The sequence below is a fragment of the Numida meleagris genome, chromosome 1 (genome assembly GCF_002078875.1).
Source record: "Numida meleagris isolate 19003 breed g44 Domestic line chromosome 1, NumMel1.0, whole genome shotgun sequence".
NCBI lineage: Eukaryota > Metazoa > Chordata > Aves > Galliformes > Numididae > Numida > Numida meleagris.
Window position 1 is genome coordinate 20,486,550 of NC_034409.1, and position 27,726 is coordinate 20,514,275.

Sequence of the window (27,726 nt, forward strand, 5' to 3'; positions counted from 1 at the left end):
AGGGTGTAGCAAGCTTTATTAACTCTATAAATGCAAATACATGTGTGTTCATCTAGACTAGTTCCTGAAGACTACGTGGGTGTGTTATTGCTAGCAAACTTCATGCACAGGGTCAGTCACCAACCTGGAGTTTGACGGGCACGAAACAGGTGGTATCCATGCCATTAAACGCTCTTATCTGCCAAAATACGCAGTTTGCCTCTTGGGAGTGGTATGTTGATGTCTGAACTGAGGCCAAGAATGATGTGGGGGAGTGTTTCTTGGCCTGGACCAGTGTGTTCTTAGAATTTAGTTTGTGAGTGTAGACTGAGCCAGTGTTCCCTTAGCAGTGTATACTGCACATTGTGCTGCACTTCTCAGGAAAGGAGGAGGAGGAGAACGGAGCAGTTTGACCTTGTCTTGTTTCCTTCCAAACATGCAGAGTCAGGGTCCTGTACAGGAGATCTTCTGGGGACCCCGGTGTTTCAGAGCAGGATACAGAGCTGGGATGGTCTGTTTCACCAAGAGCCCACACCCAACTATTTTTGCTGCTTGTTCTGGGGAGTTTATCAGATTTTTGATGTCAGCCAAATATTTGGCTTGGGTGGCTCCCTCCTCGTCTTCTATGTGCCCCAGCTACATGCATATGTGCCGAGTGCAGGGGGGGGGGGAGGGTTCCCTAGCTTTCCTTTGGTAATATGGTGGTAATAAGTATATTTGGTACATACTAGTCAAAATGTGTGTGGTGGGTTGGCCCCAGCTAGCAGCCAAAGCCCCCCCTGGCTGCTCAACCCACCCTGCTCCAAGCAGGATGGGGAGGGGAGAAAACAGGAAAAACAGGAGAGGGAAATCTTCATCAGTTACTGTTACAGGCAAAACAGATTCAACTTTGGGGAATTCAGCTTAATTTATTGACAACTAAAATAAGTATTTAATTACTGTTTGGGGTAGAAGGAAGCAAAAGAAGCAATAATCATGTACACACACAGGGAAAGACCTTTCCTCCGTGTTCCCAGGCTCACCTTCTTTCTGAATCTCTCTTGTCTTCTCTAGTAAAGTGACAAGTGGCTTGGGGGCTTATATTGAGGATGCAGACGTTTCTCTCTGCTCTTCCTTCCTTCTCAGTCTTTTCCTGTGCTACACTGTGGGTTTCTCATGGGCTGTAGTCCCTTTCAGCAGTATCCACTCTGTCATGTTTTCTCCATGGACTGCAGGGAGTATCTGCTCGGCCATGAAGCACCTCCTCTCCCTCCTCCTCTAACTTCAGTGACCCCTCTGCTGTTTCTCACACCTTTTTCTTCCCCGCTCTGCCTGTCCAGTGCTTCCTTCCCTTTCTCAGCTGTGTTTCCCAGAGGTGCCACCAGCTTGGCAGAGGCACTCAGCTTGCTGAATCACATGGAATTAAGCTGGAATTGGCTGTGTCTGACATGGGGCACCTGTGTAGTCTCCTCATAGAAGCCACCCCTGCAGTATACCCCCACCACAACATTGCCATGGACATCCCATGCAATGGTAGTTTGTTTCAATGGTTAAGTGCCTGCTTGTTCAAACCTATTTGCAATTGATCTACCTCCTTCCCTTCATCCCTCCTTTCCTCCCATCCTGTCTTTCACTTCTTTCATTTTATTTCTTTTACCTCAGTTCTAGGTAGGCTTTTGACAGCTAAAACTAAAACCTGTGTTACTATTCAGTACTTTCTTCCTTTGAAAGTCCTTACGTAATGTTCTTTCGTCTTCATTTCAGGTAAACTAAGAGACACTCGGTTCATCTTTGTCACTCTGGCTCTCCAAAAGTTTAGGTTCTTTATTTTCTCTGCTTTGTCAGTAGCCTTTATTGAAAATGGGCCCCAAGCCACATACAGTGTTTCAGTCTTAAATCACCTGTACCTCTAGCACTTAATTGTTTTTGTAATTCTCTTCAAGCTTTCCCTAGCTTATGCATTAACCTGTTTTTTGTGGCTGTAGTTCTGGTCTGGGATGCACATAGTGTCTAATGTATGCTTACCTCCTTTCATTCTTTCCTTTCTTTGATAAGTATAGTTTTCCCTTCATCTTTCTTGAAAGGAAGAGTATCCTTTGGCCATCCCACTTTCTTTGGAGAGGCTCGATACCATGCAATCTAGAAGCTTTGCTCTGGTTTAAATTACTGTTTACCACTTCTTCAGTCTTTGTCCTTGGAATTATAATTTACTCCTTGATCACTCATGAAAGCAGCCAAAGTCACAGTTAGTGAAACTATTCCACAATCATTGATGATAGTCTACTGACAATGATGTTTTTCCCAAATAGAATTAGCTTTCTCTGTTGCTTCATTTGTTATATAGTGGCATTTTTTAGATCAGTGTAATGCTGTATTAATTCAACAGCTTTATGAAAGTTTAACTGTGGAACTATGACACACTTAATCAAAGTTGTAATATCATTTTAGAAGTAATTCAGGTTTATTTGACAAGAGCTATTTTCCTAAAACCAAGCTGATGAGGTTTTATTACATTCCAATCCTCTAAATCTTTTAAAAGTTGAACCAATGAGAAATGGTGTTTAGTAATTCCATAGGGAAGACAGAAGGAAGAAGCTTGTTACAACCAAGGCTTGTTGATTTTCTAGTCTAATCTGTATCACAAAAAGAGGTGAGTGGCTGCACATGGTACAGGATGAGGGCAAGCTGGCACTGATCCATTGGTTAGGATGGGAAATTGTCAGAGGTTTATGGGCGTTCGGCCCAGTTCCGTAATGAATGGGACGGGGGACCCATGGACCCACACCCAGGGAAAAGGGAAGAAAGGGTAAGGAGATGGGCCTGAGAGCAAAAACAACGGCAACAATCTGAGGAGAGACAAACTAATTTACTAAATAAGATATTGGAATGCAAAACAACACACTATAATACAATATAATTACAATTTAAGCTAATAAATCCAATACAGCGAGAGAGAATGTCCAAAAATCAAGGTAGGCCTTACTCTACTACTGACGATCAGACGGCTGGGGAGTGAGGTGCTACCAAGATGAGAGATGGGCGGAAAGAGAAGGGACGAGGTCTCGTGATCTGCAAGTTTTTATCTTTTCCCTCGGGCCAGAAATGGTAACAGAGAAGCAAAGTCCCCTGGGAAATGTAGTAGTCCTTCCCTTCTGAGAACCAGGTACATACACTACATGATGTTATGATGTGGAATACCAATAACTGAAAATCATAAAACCATGACAGAAATGTAACAATGCTTTTGTAGTAACCCCCATTCTGGTTCTTGTTGGTGCCTTCAAGAAGGACTTAACTCCCTAGATCACTTTGAGTCTTTGAGTAGGTAAGAGCATACTGATGAGAAGTTTCTGTTCCAAGTACAAAAAAAAAAAAAAGCAGAATCAATCGGAGATCATATGGACTGGAAGGAGCAGGCCTTGCTGTGATAACTACCGCATTCCACCTCTAGGGTTGTGGGACCCATGGGGACATCCCTGTGCCTTTGGGAGCCCAGAGGTGTCACCTGCTCAGACAGCCAGGGAGGAACCTGACTAGGTCACATTCACTTTGCCTTTCCCAAATATCACCTTTTTTTCTTCCCTGTCTTCTTTCTTCTCTTTTCTTATCTGGTTGTTTGTGCTTTCTCTCTAGTGAGAGTCTCATTTATCAGATTAAGCCTGCATCCTTTGCAATTTTATTCTAAGCCTATGGCCAAATAGGCAACTAAAAGAAAAACTACAAGCAACATGCTGTCTGAGTATATCTGTGACTGATAAGGCTGTGCATTTATCTGCCATTCTTTAGCAGAGAGTTAGCACCAGAAAGAGAGGAGACAGTTATTAGCCCTTGCTTTTGTTTGACTTTCTGTAATTTGTATTCAGGAAAGCCAGATCAGACTCTAGCAGAAGAAAAGCAACAACTCATCTCAGTGATCCCTAAGTTTTTCTCTTCTCTTTCCCTTCCCCACTCTCCTGTCTCCTGACAATGGCTCAGTTGCTGACAAGTGGTGGAGAAAGAGTTGGTTCTTTATATATTTTTTTTAAATTAAGAGAAAGGCTAAAAGGAGCAGTTCTCAACTGAAAGTCTCTATTGATGATTTTAATTGCTCAATGGGTGGTCTTTTTTTTTTTCTTTATTCTTTTTCTTAGTTTAAAAGTTTTAATTGTGGTATTCTGTCGTAGGGAAAAGTCCTCGGGAAACCTCTGCACTTAAAACTTCAGGGATCATCTGTTTGTTTATCTCTATACAGTTTGTACTCTGGACCAGTTAAGACTCAGGAAATGAACATAGCTTATTTTTTTTGAGAGCGCTCCAGCTTGTTACCTGGGAGGTTGAAATGCTTTTTCATAAAAGTTGACATTTTTCTCAGAAGCTTATTATCTGCTCTTGTCCCTCAGACAAGGGTCATGTAGGACATTTTAGCCTCCAAAATACCACACCTAGACCTGTCAGCTAACCATTGCAGAGTGCAGCGCTCTCAGGTGCAACTCATCTTTTCCCTCTCATGCATTACACTGGAGAATATGGGAGAAGAAAAAGACATCTGCACAGAACAAAAAAAGCATGGGAGTGTGAGGAAGTTCCTTTCTGAGCAGAATCTTCTGGTGGGCCCCTGGTTCTGTGAAAGGTCAAAGTCAAGGAAAATGTGCCAGTCTAAAGAATTCACCCTCCACCAATCAGTCAGCAAGGCTTACGGTGATCTACTAAGAAGGTCCCTCCTGCTCCACTCTAGTCTGATCCCTTCCCTCCCTAAAGGAGGACAACAGGCACCACCACCATAAGATCCATCTGCTGGGATCACTAGGCATCATTGTACTTCTCCTTCACAACTGTCATTATGGTCTACTGGTATCATTACAAGAACACACAACAAAAAGCTGATTCTTAATTCAAACGTCTTGAACAGTCAGGAGGTTTTCCTTCTCACTGACTATTTTCTGACGAAAAATATCCACAACCACAATTGCATACTAACCTCTAAGGTGCCACGGTCTGGAGGCAAACATGAAAGTGCTTCTGAGCACATGCACTTTGTAGAACAGCAGATTGTGAGGAGAAATACAGCCTCAGCAAAGCCACGGCAGGCCCAGCACTGAAAGTGGCATAACTAGTTGAGAGCAGTAATGAGAGAGAGCAAGTAGCACTGAGAAGTAGGGCATGTAGGTTGGGCACGGTGCCATGCAGGTTTGAACCAGTGCCACCAAATGATTCACCTCAGTAGGGACTGCTGACTCTACTCGAAGGAGCAACCTGTGATCAGATCCTAGGCTGTACAGGTACTCATGCCAGGGGTCCTTTGTAGCAGTGTGGAGTAGTGAATAATTGAACAAGTATTTTAGCCATGAAAATACGATGTATGTGGAATCTACCTCCAGCTTTGAGCTCTTGGTAAAACTTGTCCTTTAGGTGTAATTGATGCCCTCATCAAAAAAAGTGAAGGCCGGAGTCAACTTTGAGAACAGAAGCAGTCAGCTTTTGAAGTTAACCTCCATGTGTGAAACCACTATTGTGATATCAAAGTCTCATTAAGTAGTAAATATAGAGCATGCCAAAAGTGATTTTGCAGTTAATAATAATGTTCTTCCATTTAAATAATCAGACTGTAGTTTCATTACAGCTGTATTGCGTGAAACACTATTTGTAGAGAAGAGATCTTAATCATCCACTTCAGTAAAATTTATAGGGAAACCAGCTTTAGTGAGTGAGTTAATTTCAAAGAATAACATGTTTGGTCTTGGACTATTCTTTCACAGCTGAAAAGAAAATCAAAGTGTTTTGAAAATTGTTCTGAAAGAACAGAAAATTATAAACAACGCTGAGTGAATGACTTCTAACTGCCCCTTTGCAAAAAGGAAAACAGAAGACTTACAAAACAGATCCTGTCTCCAGTAGGAGAAACTGATGTACGAGTGGCCCCCAGCACAGGAATTGGACACCAAAGACTTCAAGGAACAAAAACTCAGAGATTTTCAAACCTTCCAGATGGAAGATTTTACTCTCCTATCCCAAGATCCTTTTACTCAAGAGACAGTGTTGACATTGCTAATGAGGGATGACAAATGTCTTTTTAGCTCTCTCTGTGGTCTTCTGTTCTGTTGTAAACAATGTACGTAATAACAGAGGAAATGGTCTTTTGATGCTGTTACTGGCTGGGGGGGATTTCAGATGACTGATGTAACATGTCAGTAACAGATACTTTTGCTTTAATATCTATAGATTTGTAGACTTAAAAATAAATATTTTGATTTTCTGAGCAGAGCAGGCCAGGGAGTGCCCACTAAACAGAACGATGTGTTCTTCTGGCCAGAGGCTCGTCCTGGGAGCTCATGACATGGATGTTTGCCCACGGTTTGAATTCCTCTCCTGGTGCAGCATAGGACACATACTACTGTATCAGTTAGGAGCTTGTTTACCGTGTGATAAACTCAAAGCTACTAGTTACTCTGTTAGCTTAGTGGTTTAAGGCTGTGTTTCTTGGGGCTGAAAATCTCTGGTTCTTTCCCACTACTGATAATAGCATGTAAGGGGCTCAGAATTTTAAAGTCCTAACTTTGTCACAGCTTTCCTAACTTCCTTCTTATAGTGTCAGCAAGACCTTGTAAAAGGCATGCATTAGACTTGGAAGTCAATAGGATGCACAAGCTCAAGTCTCCTAGGAACCTCATTCCTAAAATTATACTTAGCAGTACAACAGCTAAGTAGAGGGGTCTGATCCCTTCTGGAAGTCCCTTCCAGCTTGAATTATCCCATGATCCTATGAAAATGGTGGTAGCTAGCATGACCAGGAGACATGAGGTAATAAGAATATGCGAGGTGAGTAAAATTTGTATGAGAGTAGGTGGACTGCAAAGGTTGACTGAGGTGGGGAGGGAAGAAAAGATGAGGGCTGTTATAGGAGAAAAGCTGATGAGGCAACAAGGGAGAGGTCACAGTAAACAATGCTGGAAAAACTCACCTTCAGAAGTTCAATAAAGCTACTGGAGGTCCAAGGCAGGAATCCAGCTTATGCTAGAAATCAGGGTAATGTTCTGCAGGTGGAGCTGATGAAGAGATTAACCTCAGAAGGAAGTTTGTGAAATAGAACCAGATGGTTTTAGGGCGCAAGACAATGAGGAACTTGTGTTCATCTGAGATATCCTTTCTGTTGTTATTGCTTTCAAATGCAAGCACTGAGAGGAAGAAATTGTTATAGGAGTGCCTGCAGGCTTTTTGGTTTCTGGGCAGCCCATGGCAAAAGGCCTCCATCTTCTCCTGTCTAAGTGAATGGGAAGATACTGTCCTGAGAAAGTGAAAGGGAAAGCAATGGGAAACCATTTTGTTTCTCTGAACTAGATATCAGGCTTGTCACCAGCTCTGGGACTGTGCCATGGCACAGGACTAGAGTAAAAACCTAAATGCCTAATGCCTAAACTACTGGGTTTGGAGCTGTTTCCCACCACAAGTTCTGTTTTTTCTCTCATGTCCTTGGTTAGATGCACTGATCTGGTGGCTCCCAAGGAAGGTACAAAGGGTGTGGGGATGTGAGGTGCTGTGAGAAACAGGGACAGGGCTCCCAAGGTGCCACTGACTTGGTGGGTGAGTGACTAGACGAAATTATAGAATCCTAGAATGGCTTGGGTTGGAAGAGACCTCAAAGATCATCCAGTTCCAGCCTCCCTGCTGCAGGGGTTGTCCATTTGTAATAAAATTTTTTATTTATCCTTTAGTAATAAACAGCCCCTGAAGGGAGAAGAGAAGAAACCCAACAGGTACCAGCTCTGAGGGGCATCAGAGCAGTGAACTCCTCATAATGAATCCAATGACAAAAGTGCTGGACTTGAGTTGTACAAAATCTGCTCTTGAAAAGTCATGTTTACTTTTTCCACTTTCCCCTAGTATCATTCTTGTGCTGTTGGAAAAATGACTTACCTCAGCCCCTCCTGTTCTTGCAGGCACTGAGACAGCTTTCTATTCAAGCAGCTGAACTGCTGCTTTTTAAACCAGCATTTCTTGAAAAAATTCCCCTTGCTTTGCCAGCTGATGTGAGTAAATGCCTTTTCAGCCTCATCTTGTGAATGCATCTACATGTGTCCATCAAAGAGCACCAACAAAAGGTTTTGAGATCATTCTCATCCAAACAGTGCAGACAACCTTTAGTTCAACATGAAAGTTGGGATGGGAAACCGAGCCCGGCTGTGCTGAGCGACGCCTCCATGTGGGCCTGGACATGACACAGCTGCACCTTTGCTGGGCACAAGGAAGGACCGAAATGGCAGAACAAGGGCATGTGTGTTGGACACGGGCTGTCTAGCTGCTAGCACCAAAGGGTCCGCGTGCTTTGCTTCCTTTCAGGCTGTACTGCTGTTATCTGCAAATAGATATTCAATTTTGGGAAATTTGTATATCTAGACAATGACTGCTGAAGACAGAAAGAGTCATGTGAATATGTCTGAGAGCTAGTGTAAAAAGCCTATGACCACACTAAGAGAAAATTATACCTCTTACTCCCCAGATCATTTAGGAGCTGGCTCACAAGTATTCATGGATTTTACTGTCTTCCTGCAATAACACTAAGTCTACATTTGCTTCTGAAACGTATTCTAGATGTGTAGCATGGAGGTTAAATTTCAACTGAGATCTTTCATGATGTAACTGTTCCCTTTCTCATTTATGTCCTGAATAAGTGTTGATAAATGTTCACATTTGCAGTAAAATTCAGAAGCTAAAAGGTTTTCATCTTGGCTTTGCAGTGACCGTATGTGATCAGAGACTATTAATATTGATCATCACAGTCTAATTCAAAGAGCAAAACTCAGGGATGTTAAAGCCTTGGGTAAAATTGTTGTAATTTACTGTTATGAGAAAAACTTTACGGCTAGCTGTTTGGGTTAAAAATCCCTGAGAGTTTTCTGCAGGAAAGTTTTATTAAAGAAGTGCCAAGTTAAATGCAGCTATACAACACTCTCTGCTTACATATATGGATATGTATATATTTATGTATCTGCAAAATCAAATTTCCTTGCTCATGTTAAATGATATTTTAGACTACTTAGGGGGAAAAATCTTGAAAATATCATAATTCTTTGTATCAGGTCTCTTATTTCTAATATCTTTTAGCTCATTCATCTCAACCAAGTGCTTTCTCCCCCCTGAAAAAATCCCCAAAGCCCAAACCAGAAGGACCAGCCAGTATCCCTGGGACAACTTGCTCCTGCCATCATTCCTTAGGCTGACACAAGTCTGTTTTGTGGAGCAATGCATCTTCTCAGGGCACTAAACCAGACCTTCTGACATCCTTCATATTCTTTCTGTCCTGACCTTGTGGTAGAATTTTTTTTCTTTACTAAACCACAGAAAATGGTCAGCTTGGGGACAGCAGTATGGCTGGATCAGTTTTCATCATGCGGAGTGCTGCCAGCAAGTCACAAGTAGGAGCCAAGATCCAGAATCTTAAGTTTTATTCCCAGCTGTGCATTAACTTGCTCTCTCACCTTAGGTGAGTGATTTTTATTAATTAACAATTTTATGTATTTATTACATCAGCAGAAAGAGGTTCCTACCTCACAGGGCATAATTAATGTTTGTAAAACACAGGGTGCCTTGATGGAGACAGTGATGGTTCCACAGAGTAATCCTAATTCCTAATGGCCAGGCCCAAGTCACTCCAGCCCCTCACTTTGCAGAGCAGGCATAAGGGCAATGCTATCAACCTGAAGCATCATACATCTGGTTGTTCCCTTCACTGTCTACCTTAGCCTTCAGTTTCCTCCTTCTTATGCTGAGCATGTTAAAGCACAAACTGTACTGATTTTAGAGCAAATATAATTGCCCAGAGAAGCTGTGGATGTCCCATCCCTGGAGGCACTCAAGGCTGGGCTGGATGGGGCCCTCGGCAGCCAGAGCTGGTGAGTGGTAGCCTGCCCATGGCAGGGGGTTGGAATTGGATGGGGTGTCATGGTTTTATGATTATTGGTTATCGGTATTCCACATCATAACATCATGTAGTGCACTGGGAGTTGAAGAGTTAATGCTCCAGTTCCATGGACAGTTGATAGAAGAGAAGAACTACATCTCCCAGAGGACTTTGTGTTGTTCTGTTTCTGTTTTCCGTTCAGAGGGAAAGATAAAACTGTTCGCTGATCACGAGATGTGCCCTTTTCTTCCCTTTCTGCTCATTTTGGCAGTGTCTCGCCTACAGCACTAGAGTAAGGCCTTTCAGTTTTTTTTGGACACTCTCATTTTATTTGATTAATTAGCTTCAATTTTAATTATATTGTATTATATTGTGTTATCTTGTATTCTGATATCTTATTCAGTAAATTAGTTTGTTTCTCCTCAGATCATTGCCACTGTTTTGTTTCAGGCCTATCTCTTTACCCTTTCCCTTTTTCCCCCTTTCCCTTTCCCAGGGCATGGGTCCGTGTGTCCCTCCGCCCCATCAGTCACAGAACCGTGCCGAACCAGCCCATAAAGCTCTGACGTGGGGTTAAAGTCCCTTCCAACCCAAACCGTTCTATGCTTCTATGATAACTGATTTTAGAGTAAATCACCTGAAGACTGTGGGAGAGATCCAGAGTCCAGTCACTTGAGATTTCCCATGTGCTTGGATGGATCCGGAGGGAACAGGGGCAACATTTGCAATATAGGAATAGCTAGAGACCACTCAGATCAATACTCCAACTATCTTAATGCATAAGACCATGTTGAAAAGATAAGGGAGTGCAGATAGGCCTGATCTGATCCATTCATCAGCTTCTTTATTGCAGGCATGGTGAGATGGCTGTTAGACACGTCAGGTTATTTGTGAATATCACATTCGTGTTCACACAGCACAATTTGGCTTCTTCTCTATTTTGAACAGTAGAGGTGAAAAATTTGTGTTGCTAGTTCTGTAATGTATAATGGTGAAATGTTTTAAGTGAACTTTACAAAAAAATAGCCCAGTTTACCACCAAATAAAGTAGGTTTCTAGCCTAATAGTGTCTAAAACTTCACTATGCCTAATTCCTGGATCTTAGATCCAAGCAAAACACCCACAAGGTCTAATGAGGTCTGAATTCAACCCATTTGCAAAAATGAAACATACAGGCTTGTAGGCTAACATTCCCTTACTAGAGGAATTTCCTTCATTAAACAGAAATCCTGATTAAAACAAACAAAAAGCAAACAAAAACAATTAATCAGAGAGAATTTCCACTGAGAATTTAAAGTATCTGGGTTTGTTATCAAGAACTGCATGTGTGATTTTTGTAATGCATACATATCAGCCTGTAACAGGGCTGTGCCAAGCACATGGCCAGCCATGCAGATGCGGTTTCACTGTTTCAGGTCTGGAACAGACTCATGGAGCCACGCTGCCTGCATGGTGCAGCTTGTCCCAGCCTCAGATCCTTGGCAATGGAAAGGGGATGGAGTTTGCAACCTCATGACTGTCCCACCTGAGATCCTTTCCTCTGGCTTCCTGCATGTCAGCAAGGCAAAATGGTGCCTCCACTGAGGTCCTGTGGAGTACAGCAGTGCTGGGGGGAAATCTTGCAGCAGCCATAACTTGGAGCAGCTCCTTCTGCCAATAATGGCTTGGAGGAGCAGCCCTTTCCTCCCTCCAGGCTTTGCCACGCTCATAGTCAATCTTCACCGTGACCCCAGTGTACTGCCTGTCCACCTGCCCTTGGGCTTGTTGATGAAGAAGGGCTACAACTAGCATCCTTTCCCAGCAGGCAGCTGGGAGTGTTTTTGGCTGCTAACACAGCTGTAGGTGATCAGCGGTGGGTGTTTTCTGATGATTCTGCAATCACAAACCAGAGGTAAGGTTGTTAAACAGAAGCTCGCCATGTCTGGCCTGGAATGTGCTAGGCTCCACCAGTACCCAGAGGACATCAGCTGTGAGCACAAAAAGCCCAGGGCCATGACACCACTCACGGGGCAGCACTGCTGGCTGTGGGCAGGGAACTTCTACAGGACTGCAATGAGGAGCTGTTTAGGAGTTTAGAATGAATAATTCAGCGCTCCTTTAATTTGGGAGTTTTAACAAGGGCAGAGTTTGTGTCCTGCCACATTACTTCAACCTTGGAGCGAAGTACAAATGAATGTGATTCAGATTCTAAATATTTAAAGCAAGAATCTAATCTTAGATACATTGTGTATGCTGTCATCTCCAAAAGCTGATAAAGAGAGACAGTGACGGACAGCAGAGATTGAAATTAAATCCAAGCTCTGTATTAAAGAACTCGCACCGCTAATTCACATGAATGATTAACCACAGAGAGACCTGAGTCTGCACGCTACAGCACTGCCAAAGTGCTCTTTGTTGTCAGAGCCAGAGACCAGCCGAGGGCAGAAGGAGCCCATCACACAGCCTGCGGCCGCTCAGCACCCCAAGGGCCCCGCATCTGACCCTGCACCATTGGCCTGGTGCAGATTCGGCGGGCAGTCAGCGGTACGCTGGGGTGCTGCCCGTGTGTGGGTTGCTTGTGGGTTCTTCCAAGGCATCTGCTGTTGACCGCTGTCAGAGGGAGCTCCAGACTTCAGGTAGAGCTCAAACCAGCTCCAAAGGGCTGTTCGTGCTTCAGATGTCAATAGCATTGTACAAACCAGGGGGATTTCATCAGCAAAACAAACACAGCTTAGTTTAGACAGATGGAAATATTTTGTGTTTCAGTAAGACCGTCCGCTCTAGCATAAAAAATCCACTTCTATCGCTCTGCTGTGAGCTGAGCCTGGGAGGGCTGGGTGCCCGCAGGGGCACTCTGAGAATGAAAAGCGCGTGGATAATCCAGGCGGTGATTGCTTCCTTCCTCGGGCTTTCGGTGGAATGTCGAGCTGTGTTCCAGCGAGAGCCACTGGAGCACAAGGTGAAAACCCGCACAAAGCAGGATCACATGAAGGAGGACGAGGAAACCAGCCAGGCCCTCAACAATGAAGTTCCAAATAACGTCCTTGAGGCAGTTTTACAATTGTGAGCATTGCCATGGACCTACATGCAGCTGCGGGAAACATGGATTTTGGTTTGTTTCTTATCCCATGGATTGGCGTCCAGGCCCTGCAACCAGCAAGTATGATCTCTTACTGAATAGGAGCAGAAGCCGCAGGAGAGGAAAGATTAAGGGTATCAAAGGAATACATTTTTCATTTCACTCCTTTCTTATTACAGTAGATTAAAAGGAGAAAAAAAAAGAGTTTTGTTCAACATTCAATTTTGCAGAGAATTAAGTAAGCCAAAAACATTGTTCAGAATTAGAGCACTGAATAAAGGATTTCAAAAACACAGTGTGTGGTTCGTGGTGGGATTTTTATTTCCTTTTAAGACAAGCCATATACAGCTGTACCAGAGCTATTGTCCTTTGTCCCGCTGAAGAAATAGTTTCTTTCTAAAGTGTTCAATGCGCTGAGACGCATAGGTACTTTGAAAACTCAAAAAGAAGAAGGAAACCACTCAAACTCTCTTCTGGTTCAAATGGCAATTATCTGAAAAGCAGCAAAGAATCAGGAATACATGGATAAATTAACCAGCTTTTGATCGCCTGGCTATGAACCGTAGTGGGATTTTTGTCTTCTCTGGGAGTGATACCCAGCAGCAAGCAGTGTGTGCAGGCAAGATGGAAGTCAGCCCTAAAGGGGCAGTGTGAAGGCAATGATCTCTTGTAGCACGGCTGGCCACTACAAGCCTGCACAGGAGAAGCCGCTTTCTTCTCTCTTTGACAGAGAGACGCTCCTCTAGGGGCCACAATTTGAAGAAATAGAAAAAAAAATCTTCCAATATCTGTGGGTCAGGAAAGTCTCTCTTCCTTTTGCTCTTCAGGGACTGTCAAACAAACACCAAGATTCCCACCACCATTTCTAGGCTGCACCAAGACCAAGGCTAGCAAAAGCAGAAGGCTAACAGATGGACCCTCGTTTGCAAGTACACCTTTCAGATTCCCCATTATCCATGACAGGAGGGTTTCTCAAAATAAAAAAGACAAAACCCCAAAACACGGCCTGGACAAGTACAAAGGGAACAGAAGTTCTGACCATTTTAGCTCTGCGTGCTGTTGTCTCTCATTCTCCAGAGAATTCCATGCTCCAGGAAGAGCTGAAGAGGAGAGAGGCTTCTGTCGTGGGGGGCCCGGAAAGCTTCAGGAGCTGAGCCTGACTGCGCTGAGCTGGGAGTGCGGATGAAAACAAGTCACAAGGACCTCGGTGCGGACATCTCCAGTGACTCAAATTGCCAAATTCCAGCCCATCTAAGTGTTAACCAGGATACCAGAGGACTCTGGCAGTGGTTGGTAGAAAAATGGCAGCAGACATCTTCCTTTCAACGGCTGCGAAGCTGGCTGCCTCGTGGCTCTGGTAGGTTGTCCACAGATAGAAGAAGAAACAAAGAGCCAATGAAAAAAACCCAAACCTGTAACTTTTTTTTTTCTAAGAGAATATGAGAGACTTGGAAAAAGTCTGAAGACAAGGCTCTTTCCTCACAATAACGTTCTTTAGAAAAGAAGTTCTTGTTACAGCATGAGCTTAGGTACACATGGGAAAGCTGATTCGAGCCTTAAAGCAGCGCAGTAAATGGAGGTGCGGCGGCCGCAGGAAGCATGTGAAAGGAAGGCTTCTGGATCGCTTTCAGAGATTTTTGGCCAAGTGAGCCCGTAGTGCCTGGGCATAATATGGCTGAAAATGGTTTCGTTAATAACACAGCTTGAGCAGCTGGAACAGCAAAGGGCTGACCACAAAAATCTCATCAGTGCTGGTGAGTCCAGGACAGCTGAAATTCAAGCTCGGAGCCATTTCAAATCGTTACGCAGCTGGATGAAAAATAATCTCCCACGTAACAAGAGTTTGGGAATTTGGGAGTGGATGAACTTCAGTTTGAGTTCCTGAATTCCCCATACGATTCTTTTTTTGTTTATAGTGATGGCTCTGGCAATCTTCAGGCTGCCAGAAAATCCAGTTTTAGAGAGTGCAAGTGAACACAGCTCAGCCTGAGCGAGCTGACCACGCACCCAGCACAGCTGCCTGCAGAACAGGAGGCTCACGTCTGGCTCCGACGGAGCGATGACAAAAACCATCCGCAGGAAGTGTGATGCCTTATGTACACAATTTGGCTGAGGGCTCCTCTGCCCATAACCACTTGTTCATAAATCTATAGAAGATGCAGCATTGGAAGAAGACCTGGGAAGGTGTCAGAGGGAAACCAGGCACCTGGGAATAGAGAGTAAACTCCTGATCAAGTTACTCAGCGGAAGCATGGACCTTGTTCCATCATCAGCTGAGACCTCTGCTTGCTTGTTTGCAGGTGGGGAGCAAGTGGTGAAGCCCTGTGGCTTTGGAGAGACCGAACTCAGCAGTGGGACTCAGAGCTGCGGGAGGTGGGGGCAGCCCCTGCCCTGCACCAGGGTGGGTGGGTGTCCCAGCAGGGGAGCTCTGCCCCCAGCTGCCGCTGTGGCTTCTATTGTGCAGAGAGAAGGTTCCTGGGCCCAAAGAAGAACTCCTCAGAGGGGCTGCAGAGGGGATGAAAAGGAGGGAGAACCCCAATGGGCCTTTTTCTTTTATCTTGCAGATGAGCCAGATGGCAGGAGCAGCAGAAACCAAAGGAGGAGCATGAAGTGTTTAAGAATCAGATTGCTAAAATGCAGGGAAAACTGAAGCCAAAAACTAGGCCTGGACAAAACAGAGCACCAGAGTGGAAAAACAAGCACTGGAGAAGTGTAGCCAAAAGGCAAAAGAATAAAATATAACAGCTCGGATCAATTCAAATTCCAACTCTGTGCTTTCAGGAGAGGAGACTTAGAGAAACCAAAGAGCTGGCACCAAGTCGCCTTTGTAGCAGCTGCTCACAGTCAGCGGCCCCCACGCTCCCTACGCTGTGGTGCCCAAGGCCTGCAAATTTCCCACATGATGTGAAAAAAGGGCAAAAGGCACAGAGCCATCAGCAGGTCTGCCCCACATCTCGCACGCAGCAGCAGGCACACACTTGGCTCATCTCACAGGTGGGAAGGATCGGCAGCATTACCACTGCCCACGGCAGCTCCTGCCCAACCTGCAGCCGCTCTGCATCAGGCCCCCGGTGGTGGGGGCACACGGCGTTCCCCCCGGAAGCCCTCCTTCCTCCTTCCTTCCAGGGCTTCCTGCTCCCTCTGGAGGGACACCACTGAGCTGTGTTTTAGGTGACTTTCAGACCTCGAGGTGGGTTTCTACCAGGCGGGAAGATCCCTTTCTAGGGGATGTTGGAACACATCCTCTCCTCTCAAGAGTACTCTCATTTTTCAGAGCAAATGCCCATAAGAGGGGCATGACGTCAGCCACCCCATCTGTGGGATGCGCTGCGCTCGTCCATTCCCAACCGCAGACTGACGGGCGCTGCCACTCCGTCAGCCCCGGAGGAAGCATTACAAACCCCTTCCAGCAGCCGCCCCCCAGTTTCAGTAAAGATCCCGTGACACTTTGTGGAAAAAAAACAACATTGTATTTGATTTACAATTAACAGGATTTACAAACAATGACAAAGAAACAGATTAGCCATGAAATTAAGATTCTTTTGTTGATGAGGAAGTAGCTGGCAAAGCTGCTTTATGTAGCAGTCATGTACCTCAGTCCTACACAGTGTACAATAACTTACAGCCCAGGCAAAGTCAGGAACGGTTATACACAAATACAAGAAGTCGAGTACAAAAAAACCCAAAGCAAACGCCCTCCCAGCCCGCAGGACTGGCACTGGTGAGGCTTCCCATTTCTGTAGCTGATGGGAAGATCCACCGACAAATACCAGGAAACTTTCAAAAAGGAAAAAACCAAATCAGCCAACGGTAGAACTGACCGCACGGCCATATGCCGGCGGGGCGGGCGCAAGGCCCGGGTCAGCTGGCTGGGGCTGGGCAGGGCAAAGAGTGAACTCACACTGATGGCAGCGCTTCCCGAAAATGCTACTTCACTGGCAACGCTGGCGAGACAAAGGGAATGAAGTTCTTTGAGGTGCAATAGAGCAGTTTAAGAAGGCGTACCTGTTTGATTTGTATGTAGCTTACATCCGTGGTAAGCGCACACTTCCGACTAGTAATTTTAATTGCCTTTGCTGTGGGTTGATGGCGTGTGTTCGATCAGACGCAGAATTCCAAGGCTCAAAACTGACTGAGTGGTTTTCAACGCACGGGTATACAGTTTTTCCAATATCATACTAGTATTTTACATCACAAATACAATAAAAACAAGTGATGGTAATTCTAGGACAGTTCCAAATAAAAAAAATCATCAGAACCATTCTAAAATAAGATATTATACATAATCAGATCATGTTAAACAACACACTCTCGGCAAGCGGCTAATTACAAGCATTCTGCTGGTCATGGTTTTCACACAAAAGTCATTCAATAGCACATAAATATTTCTTTTTCTGATCTGCTTCTTTTTACAAAACCATTCATCAGATTCACAGAATTAGTACAAGTAAGGCACATTAGCATATATCATAAAACTCACATTGATAACAAAGGGTTGTAAAGATTTAAGGACTAGTTCTCCTTTGCGGCGATTTCTGAACCAAAAGAGACCATCTATCAGCAGAACCCTGCTCACAGCCACGGCATCACTGTCACTTCCGTCGCAGCCAACCGTGGTGGGTGCAGTACTGTGCATTACCATGGGCATCAATAATTAACGCAAGAACTGTGTGTGGCAGCAAAACCCATGTGCGGATCTCACAGAGGAATGGGACACGTTGTTTACTACGTTCATTATGAGCAAAGACGAAGTTTTGGAGCTACGCGGAAGTCAATTTCCAGTTATCAAAATAAAAGGGGATATTGCATGGTTCTCTGAATATGCTATTATTTTCCTAGTACAAATATTGCTTAAAATATAAAGGATGCTATAATATTGAGTTTACTTGCATAATGAATTCTAACTGCTGATGTCTTAGATTCTATGCAATTAACTGAACTACAGACTCGTCTTCCTCCACCCCCCACCCTGCCCCCAGCTAAAGGACGCTCCTTCCCACAGAAGATTCATTTACACACAACACAGCTTTTAATTAGAAGCATAATTTACAGTAAAAATTTTTTACATTACACCTCTGCTATCAAAAAAACATGAAATCTTTCATTTAAAGTTGTAATTACACATTAAAAAATAGAACACTATTTCCTTAACAGGAAGAATGAATTTGAACATCTTCAGATCAGATTTCTTTATTGCGGCTTTCGAGTCAAAGGTCAGTCACTTTATTCTCTAACGCAGCTGCTATTTGCTGTAAACGGAAGGCGAGCTGCATTTTTTGTGCAGCTGGATCCTCTTCAAGTGCATTTATAATCTGGAAGAAATAAACACAGAATGTTTAGAATCGTTTAGCTTAAAATATACGACGTCGTTCCCAGACTTAGTGTTTGACGCTGCTTTGGTTTCCAAGCCTTTTGCATTCACCCGGTGCCGAAGATAAGGTCCTTCGACCGGGTGACACATTCTGTTTTACACATGAAGACAGGAAAAGTGACAGCCTCCGTTATTTTATCTAAGTTACCGCAATGTTTTGCATTATGCTGGGATCCAAGAAAATTAATAGATAGCACTTTATCTTTTGAAATTTTGCATTGCAAGATGGAGCAGGCAGCGGAGGAGAAACACCAGAAACATTGACTTCACAGCTAGTTAAGAGAAGAGTTTTACTTGCAGAGCACCCTAGGAGGCTTGAGGGTCATTTACCAGCAATAATTAAACCTCTTCCCACTGGCTTTGGCTATGAGCTGCTCCTGGGTGGCACAGGTGAGGGCAACGCCAAGTGTCGCCTGTCTGTGAGCAGTCAGATGAAGGAGATGGGCCGGTCGCAGTGCCGGGGAGCTGCCAGCCCTCCCTCTGCTTCTCCAGGCAGAGCTGAGCCCCTGGCCCGGCACCACACGGCTTGGGAAGCACGGAGCCCGTCTGAGCAGCCCCCAGCGGCCCTCACACAGCCCCTGCCGCACGGAGTGTGTGCAGGAAGGCCCGACTCCAAGCCACCAGGGATTTTAAAATGAGAGCTCGAAAAGGTCAGCTGTTATGAGAAGGTTTTTCTTCAAATAGAGTTTTTAAGGGCTTCTCGAGATCAAATTTCAAAGGTTTTGAAAGGTTTTCATTCCTACCATCCTTCAGGGAAACTCTTCCACCAACTATTAGATTTCTCCATTAGGAGAATGCACGGTATGGCAAAACTGTTCTTTTTCTACAGCCGGCTTTATTAATAAAAAGTCAGACGCTGTCAGCGAGCAGACACCTTTAGCTGTGTTTAAATACTACCGAAGTTGGCAAATACAAGGGCTGGAGAAATAGAGTCTGCCTGTCACTACCTGCGGTTCCTGCTGCTTCGTGTGCTTTATTGACAACGGAGATTAATGCAGTCAGTTTCAATCCAGCTAATAATTTCCCTTTTGAGGACTGGTTCGGCATTAGAGTTTCAAACACTGGAGCAAATTTGTTTAGAAATCATTATTTTAATGGATTTGTTTTCAAAGCGTGAAAACATTTTTACAAGACAGAGTTAATAAACTCTTATTACGGTATTTAAATAGGGCCTAATTTAATTTGATATTGTTCCCCTAATTTAAACATTTACACCTAGCTGTAACGCCTCAAATCGAGACTAAATAATTCATGATTATCTCTGCTGGTGAATATAACCTTCACATAAATGTGGACAATTAGAGCTTACCCACTTAGTCACTGTCAAGCCCTGCAGAGATGCACAGGGTGCAGCGCGTGCTGCAGCCACCACTTCAGCAACAAAGATAAGGGCCGTCGCAAAATGTTCCAATTTATGCAAATTAAAGCATTTTTATGGAAAATAAATAAGCTCAATTAATTTTCCTGAATGGTTCTTGACGTATTATCTCCCTAACTCTGAATTAGCAGCCTTTTGATCAGAGGCATCTCGTTGTTATACAGTGATGTATGCAAAAGAAGGGGCTGCAGCTCTGCTTTGTGGTTTGCTGCCTCGCCACTGATAACCTCCGACTGACGGCTGAGCAGAGAGCAGGCACCATCTGTGCCTGCCTCCAAATGGGAGAATCCCAAAACCACGGCTGGGAGCAGGGACAAGGGAGTGCGAGAGAAGCAGGGCTTTGTGGTTTATCTGTCACACAGATTCCTTGGGTGTTTCCGTAACAGGTCAGGCCAGAAATCATAGAATGGTTTCGGTTGGAAGCACCTTAAAGCCCACCCAGTCCCAAGCCCTGTGCCGTGGGCAGGCTGTCGCCCACCAGCTCAGGATGCCCAGGGCCCCATCCAACCCAGCAGTGAACGCCTCCAGGGATGGGGCACCCACAGCTTCTCTGGGCAGCTGTGCCACTGCCTCACTGCCCTTTGAGTAAAGAATTTCTTCCTAACACCTAATCTAAACCTCTTTTAATTTAAAATAATTACCCCTTGTCCTCTCATACACTTTCTGGAAGAATCTCCCCTTATCTTTCCTGTAAGCCTCCTTCAGGCACTGAAAGGCTGCTATCAGATCACACTGGAGCCTGCTCTTCTCCAAGCCAAACAACCCCAACCTCTCAGCCTGTCTTCATGGAAGAGTTGCTCCAGCCTCTGATCATCTCCGTGGCCCTCCTCTGGACCCGCTCCAACAGCTCCATGTCCTTGTGTTGGAGCCCCCAAAGCTGAACGCAGTACTGCAGGTGGGCTTGCACAGGGGCAGAATCACCTCCCTCTCCCTGCTGGCCACCTCTCTTTTGATGCAGCCCAGGGTACAGTTGGCTTTTTCCAGATATTCTGGAATATGTTGAAAATAAGTTTACTCATCTCTGGGGATGTGGAAACCAAAGCCATTAAGTTTGTCTGTGAATGTCCAACCATTTTTCCTTCTAACCCCACTGCAAGATGTCTTAAGATGAGCTGGTTCTCCTTGCTTACATCTGTTTTCAAGATGTAGAAAGCAGCTGCAGTGAAGTTGGGTATGAAGCTCGCTGCCTTTAGTGCTATATTTAAGTGAAAACAAGAAATGTGCTGAGGTGCAAGACAAACTGAAGCGAGCTCACATGTGCTGCACTCCTTTTTTTTGATTCAGCATCTGTTCTTACTCGCTTTGATTTAATTCTGAGAGTTTTCTGGAGGCATTCATTTCCATGGAAACCTTTGAATAAAAGTTTCCTTCTCTCTTTTTGTTTTCAGATTAAGTTTGGAGAGCCATAGCCACAGCCCAGTGACACTGGGATATTCTTTGTCCCCCTTTCCTCAGGGCCTGAAGAATCCAAGAAACACTTTGGACTGAATCTGTGACCCTTTCTCTGAATCTGACCATTCTCAGCAGTTGTTCTGCTGTGGTTTACCTTGGGCAGGCACTTCATTTGGCAAGGCAAACTGGGGGCAGCAGCATGCATGGAAGTTTTAAGTGCATCTTAACTAATGAAAAAGGCACTGTTCCACTCCTACAAGCAAAACAAGTTTAATGGATTTTTCCTAATAAAAAAAATTACTGGCTTAAAACCTGATAAAGGCTCTGATGATTGCTTTTTGCTCGGCAACATTCTTATTTCTTAATTCTTGGAATTCAGATGGTAGAACTGAAGAGAAAGGATTTTTAAATCTATTTTTCTTTCAGATCTCATTAAGCAATCACTGACAAAACTGGATACCCCACAGTGAAACTTCATTTCTAAGAACATACCCTTGAGCAATGTAATTTCCAAGGAAGGTATCTAACTGCAGAGTTAGGGCTTTCTGTTCAACATTGCTTTTACCATATTATCCAGGGAAAGTTAGTCTTTATAGCTTTGTACTGTTATTATATAAAAAAAGAAAAGAAACCCCAGCACTTACCTCATCATAGTATTTGTTAGTGTACTGGTAGAGTTGGTGCAGAGCCACAAGCGTGTTTAAGGAATCGGTATGTGCCTGTTAAACAACACACATGAGCAGCAAACGTCAACATTGCATCACAGACGGTTGAAAGTTGTGCACATGCGTGACTGCTGGATACAGCAGACAGTCCCGTTTTCAAATTCAAGTTCTGCATCTTCTACCTCTTGCTAAGTGACGGAAAAAGGGGTGAGAAAACTTCTGTCTGGTGACTTTCAGATCTAGATTTTCCCACCAGCGTTTTTCCAGCCTGTCTGCAGCTCGAACACAGGAGGTGGAAAATATTTTGAACTTTGTCAAACCACAGATTACAGCTGTAACATCTGCTAACAGCACGGGTATGTATAACTAAAGTGTTCAGTAATCTACATACTGTTGAGATTCCACACATGAGTTCTGTCACTGCCGTGTCTGTTTGAAATCATTTCTTCAGCTCTTTGCAACCATTTGTAGTAATTCATACCTCACTACAGGAAAGGTGTAACTCATCAAGATAGCTAGCACATGTACATTTGGAAAAAGCTATTTGAGTCATGAAGACGGAAAGAAGAGAGACAGAAAGGTAAAGAGAAAGGAACTTTTAAATGAAGCAGGAATTATCCCTTCCATTACCTCTCTCTTCATTTCCCCCATGACATTTAATGTACTCAGTGAATGTGCTCTACCTGTCCTAAACAGATGCTTTTCATTCAAATGTATAGAATTCAAGTCTCTAGCTATGCCTTTACTTTTTTTACATTAGCTAAGAAAATAAAGAATTGCAAAAAAAGCTACTGGCATAAATGAGTATCCAAGCCATAAAGCAGCAGAGAAACATCCATCCTTTTTTACCCTATAAAAGTCACTTCTAGAGCTGGTCAAAATTTGCAATGTTCTGTCAGTCTTTTCATCCTTACTTTTATCATAATTTATAGTGTAAATAGAAAGGATCAACATATTATGCTGATTTTAAAACATTCTTCTGAATTTACTTTTAATTACCATTTTTTAAATAAATAAAATGAACTGGAAAATGAAATGTCACCACATGTGAGCTTTGCAGTGACTGACAGAAAATATAAACATTCTCCTGAGGATGCAGATCTGCAAAATGTTAGGTCCTAAGGGCATGAAACGAACAAACCACAAGAATTCCCCACATTTCTTCGTATCAATAGGACTCTTGAAATAACATAAGTGAGAGAGCAAACCAGTCACTGCACAGTATCTCTTTCAGAATGGCAAGGGCTCTGCAGGTTGTCTGAGTTAAATCAAGTGCTTTGAAAGCACGGGCCTGGTCTAGCTAAGCTGAGCAACACAGCCTCCTCTGCTCTCCTCCATTACAGGTAGCACCAGAGAGCCTATACCATGAAAAGAAAAAGTGCCAATCAAGCAAGCACATGATGAGCTTCTTGTGTGCAGCGTAAAGCAAAAAATATTGCCTTAATACAGACAGCACTAAAACGTGCTGTACTTAACGTACGTGAATCCCCTTTCATTTCTGGAGTCACATTCTTACTGTGGTAGCACTCTGAATCCAGACACTACTTGCTATCAGTATGGTCAATGCTAAAAATCACCTACATGCTGCAAAGAGAAAATGCCTTTCAACAGTGTTGTAATTTTTCCAGAATGGATGTGAATGCTCTGCTCTGGCACTTACATCACTCAAAGAGATTTGTGACGAAAACCATTATTGATGCCATTCAATAATCAACACTTCAAAAGGCCCAAAAGCACTACACCAAGCAGGAGTTTTTTCGGAGAGATATGAAGTAGCTCATTTGATGCTTAAATATACAAAAAACCCACTTGTCGAGTTAGAACAAGAAGACAAAAACAGTGCTATACTTGGCTTCAATTTCAAGACAAGGAATCTTAATTTGTTCTTACCCTAGAGATTTCTGCTAGATGGGTATTCATATCTTGGTCACTAACCGGTACCATCTGACGTATACCTTTGTAGTAACTGCAACAAATGAAAACAAACTTTCACTTAGGTGAAATACACTGTGGTTTCCAGGTAATTCTGTATTTTGATTTCGCAATTACTTTCAACATGTTTCCTAATAGTGCAGATGTTTTACCACAACAGACCAATGACTCACTTAGCTCCCTAGTCTCCCAGCAGTCATTACTACTTGATACCCCTGCAAGAAAGGCAAACTGCACCTGATTGCACAGGACCGCACCACAGGACAGAAATCTACTTATCACCCCGATGATGATTATTTCAGGTCTTAATACTTCTGAAGTAACCAGTTAGTAGAGTTGTGTCCTACAGCAGACCTTGGGTGGTATTCATAGAATTCCCACATCGGTAAATGAATAAATTCAGAGACTGAATAGAAAAAAATGTTTTTGTGAAAATGTTTTCAGGATTTGATTCCTATTCAGTTATGGAGGTGCAGCACTGGTTAGACAGATCAGTGGGTAACGACAGTCATCGTGGAGAACAGCATTGTGTTCTCCCCAGACAACTCTATCCATCTGTTGCATTGGGTCACAATGACACTTCATTTCAACACTGCGAACACTGCTGCCACCGGAACATTTTAACACTCAGGTGTAAAAGTTTTAACATTTGACAGCTGACTTTGACTGCCTCAGCATTCACTTTTCCTGTTACTGGGTGTATTTACAAGGCTTAAAACTAACAATTCTGCATCAGCATAAAAAGTCTCTTTATACTTACTCTTCCACCATTTTCTTATAATTAGAGATCTCCTTCGCATAAAGTAATTTATTACTTGGAGAATCCTGAAAAAAATTATAATAGAAACTTGGTTGATTTATGAACCACTCTAAGAGGCAACATGAAGTCAAGAAGCTAAAGTGAAGCCTTTCTAATCATATGCACTTGAGCTGTGCAGATATTAACATTCTGATGCTTATTATTAGCATTATTATTATTATGAACATTTACCTTGATACATCGGTGAGATTATTTGTCTTAAAAAGTTTACATACAGCATTATTGTTGAGTTTGACAAATATATCAATGGAAGATTATTTTAAATTATGGTGGACATGAAAAAATCAGTTCTTAAACTTGCTTTTTATAAAAGCAGCTGATACTTTCTGCCTTTTAGGACTATCAGCTGGCAGACTACACAGTAATGATGACAGGCTCAGCAACATGCTAAGTGGTGAAATGCTAACTTCATTATAAAACTAGAAGGAAACTATCACTGCTGTATCTTCTCAGAGAATGGGTATTGTCTAGGACAATGCCCTGTGTCTTGTCAGGCATGAATGTAGTCAGGATGTAGAATGCAAATTACTTACTCTGCTTAATTTGTGCTCTGTTCTTGTGCAAGCATCCATGAAAGTCTGTGCAATGACTGACAGGGAAGCATCCACTACTTCATGAACGTGAACATCAAAGATGAAGTGGGGATTTTTCAGTATGTTTACCCAGAATCTAAGAGGCAAGCTGCAAAGAAAGGAAAAAGGTAAAAAAAAATCTTTTGCACAATAGATGTTCTACAACAAACAAATCACATGAAATTAAATATGGGTTTTGCATCTTGATCTCCTCACTACAATGAATCTTAATTTTATATTTCAACAATTACACAAGCTGTCTTTTGTCTGTTTTCCACGTCTGGAAACAAAGCCTTTACAACTCTGCCAGAAAAATGAGAAAAGCTTATTGGAGAAGAATCCTGAGTGCCCCAAAACAACAAGAGGAGATGCCTGTGTGGTTAGAGAAACTACCCAAACAACATTTTCGTAGATTTTGTGCATTGACAGGCAACTCTGGTCCCTTTTGCCTCTTGCTTTCCTCGTCTCTGAGGAAAGATGAAAAGCAAAGAGGTAAATCTGCCAACTACTATCCCATAGGTAGGTGACTTTCATTTTTGCAACTTGAAGACTTACAGGGAATCCTTTTGATTATATTATCTCAATTAAAATGATTCTAGGAATTACAAATGAGATTTACTTTGATTTGTGGTGATTACACTCTCATTTATCTACAGTGTTCATACCTGTTTGTTTTCCAGATGTGAATGGTATCTTCATCCTTGATGTCATGTTTTTCTGCTTGCTCATCCAGAAAGTCAAAGAAGTACTTCACAGCTGGTGGCACCACATGGTTTGAGTTGAGCACACTATGAAAGAAGTCATCTACAAACTGCTGAAGTGTTCCCTAAAAGTGAATAAAAACAAATTTTGCATTACAGGCTGACCTCAGCGCCATGCAAGAATCTTTCTTCCTTTAACCCAGTTGCAGTTACTGAAGGCTCTCAATTCTGAGTGCTGAGGCTGCCCAATGACAAAAACTCCTTAATGCAATGAACGTGCAAACAGCTCGAACAATAAAGACCTTCTAGAGAACAATTTTATGCTGTAGATTAAAGGCTGACTTAATCAGCTATTATTTGGTTAACACAGCAAACTGTGCTTTCTGCCTGACAGAAGTATAGCAGAACCTAGTTGCTAAGTATACGATAGATATACAATTCAAGGTCAATGTACACATAAAAAAATTGCTAGCAATTGTCTAATTGTTTTGCAGCTTCCCACCTCCAGTTTCTCAGACTCCAGAGCATCATGCACCAGTAAAACAATTTTAGACACAGACTGCAAGAAAAAAGTACCAGAGGCCATTTCACTTGTTATAGAAAGCACTTGGGTCTCATCAAATGTCCAGCTTTGAGCTCTACCAAGTGTGAGGGGTGAAGCACCCCTAGGGGGGGCTGCATTTCTGACTGGATTCCTGCACCTGCCTGGACCTTGCAGACTATCACTTCTGAGACTGTCCCTGGGTTTCAGAGAAGACCTTGTTGAGGCCACTTGTAGTTTCTCCCCAGTCAGCCAGTTGGCCCAAGAGACATGTCTGAAGGGCTGCATCTTCTCTTTCTTCATCACTCCAGCTGCCATTCCCAGGGTAGGGCAGGGATGGAGGGGGTGATGAGCCCTAAAGACTCATGCTGGCCATGCAGGCAGGGAGGACACATCAACAGTCCTGGGGCTGCATGGGCACCTGTGATCCCAGCCACTCACCAGCTCTGTGGGAGTTAGTAAAACTCCAGACTGGAAACAACCTACAAAACTGGCTGTTGGTGGCTGCAAGGTGTTTGTTAACAGAACAGAGGGATATATGCATCCTGCTGGCTCCAAGTCTCTATCATACACACAAAGACTTTTCTTCACGTTCACTTTGTCACTTGATCAAATGCCCTTAGAGTGAGGTTACTCCCATTTTCACAAAGAACTTGCCCTAGGAGTCATTAAACTGATTATCCTAAATTCCTGCAGCAGGGAGGAATGCTTAGCTCAGTTATTTTTGTTGTGGTCCATTCTGTAGTCTAAGCACTAGAAATAGTCTAAAAGGACTATCACTATTTGAAATTTTTTTTACTATTTTTTCCAGATCATACTGCAGCACTGGAAACAACCAAGAACAGGGAAACAAAAGGCTCGGTAGCAGTATACAAAGCATTTTGTTCAAAATAAAATCCAGCAGAATATTATCTAAACAGGTGGCATAGAAGAGAATATCTATTTTTGTCTTGCAAGAAAAATTCTCATTTAACTAACACAGAACTATGGTTCTCAGCTTTCATACGGAGTTAAAATTTATCTCTTTCCCAATAATGCTCTGATGGGCATCACTTGAAGCTCTGAACACGACCCTGTATGTACATGACACAGATATTGAAAATTTCAGCTGAAAGCATGACCAATACTTGCATCACTTTCTTCAGCAGTACATCCAAATCTCTAGAAGCATGGTGTAACAGTGCAACAGCTGACCCCTACCTTCACAGAGAGAAGTCTTGTCAGGTAGATTTCTGTAATAGCTTTGGTTCTCTCTTTTTCTTTCATGCTGCCTCTCTTCGATTTGCTTTCATCAATTTCATCTACTGGCCGGACTAGGTGCCAGACCTTATTTTCATCTTCCAGAAGTGCATGCCCTAGAAACAGTAATTGCAATAATTACAAAAAAACTTTCCCTCAGAAGTAATTCTGAAAATAATCATGCACATCAGTAATTTTAAGATCCTCACACTCTATCCTTGACTT

General features: G+C 43.2%; 1 protein-coding gene across 4 annotated transcripts in view; it reads right to left on the bottom strand.

The window, feature by feature from the left end:
* PLXNB2 (plexin B2) overlaps window positions 17,165-27,726 on the bottom strand; it is a 253,074-nt gene continuing 242,512 nt past the window's right edge. For all 4 annotated transcript variants that reach the window (XM_021384759.1, XM_021384760.1, XM_021384762.1 and 1 more), the window contains 7 exons: window positions 27,463-27,617; window positions 25,686-25,846; window positions 24,982-25,129; window positions 24,389-24,453; window positions 23,587-23,662; window positions 21,676-21,750; window positions 17,165-18,202 (listed from right to left, as the gene is read on the bottom strand). In XM_021384759.1, coding sequence (XP_021240434.1) covers window positions 18,098-18,202; window positions 21,676-21,750; window positions 23,587-23,662; window positions 24,389-24,453; window positions 24,982-25,129; window positions 25,686-25,846; window positions 27,463-27,617 — 785 coding nt within the window. In that variant the 3' untranslated portion in view covers window positions 17,165-18,097. The remainder of the gene's footprint in view (window positions 18,203-21,675; window positions 21,751-23,586; window positions 23,663-24,388; window positions 24,454-24,981; window positions 25,130-25,685; window positions 25,847-27,462; window positions 27,618-27,726) is intronic.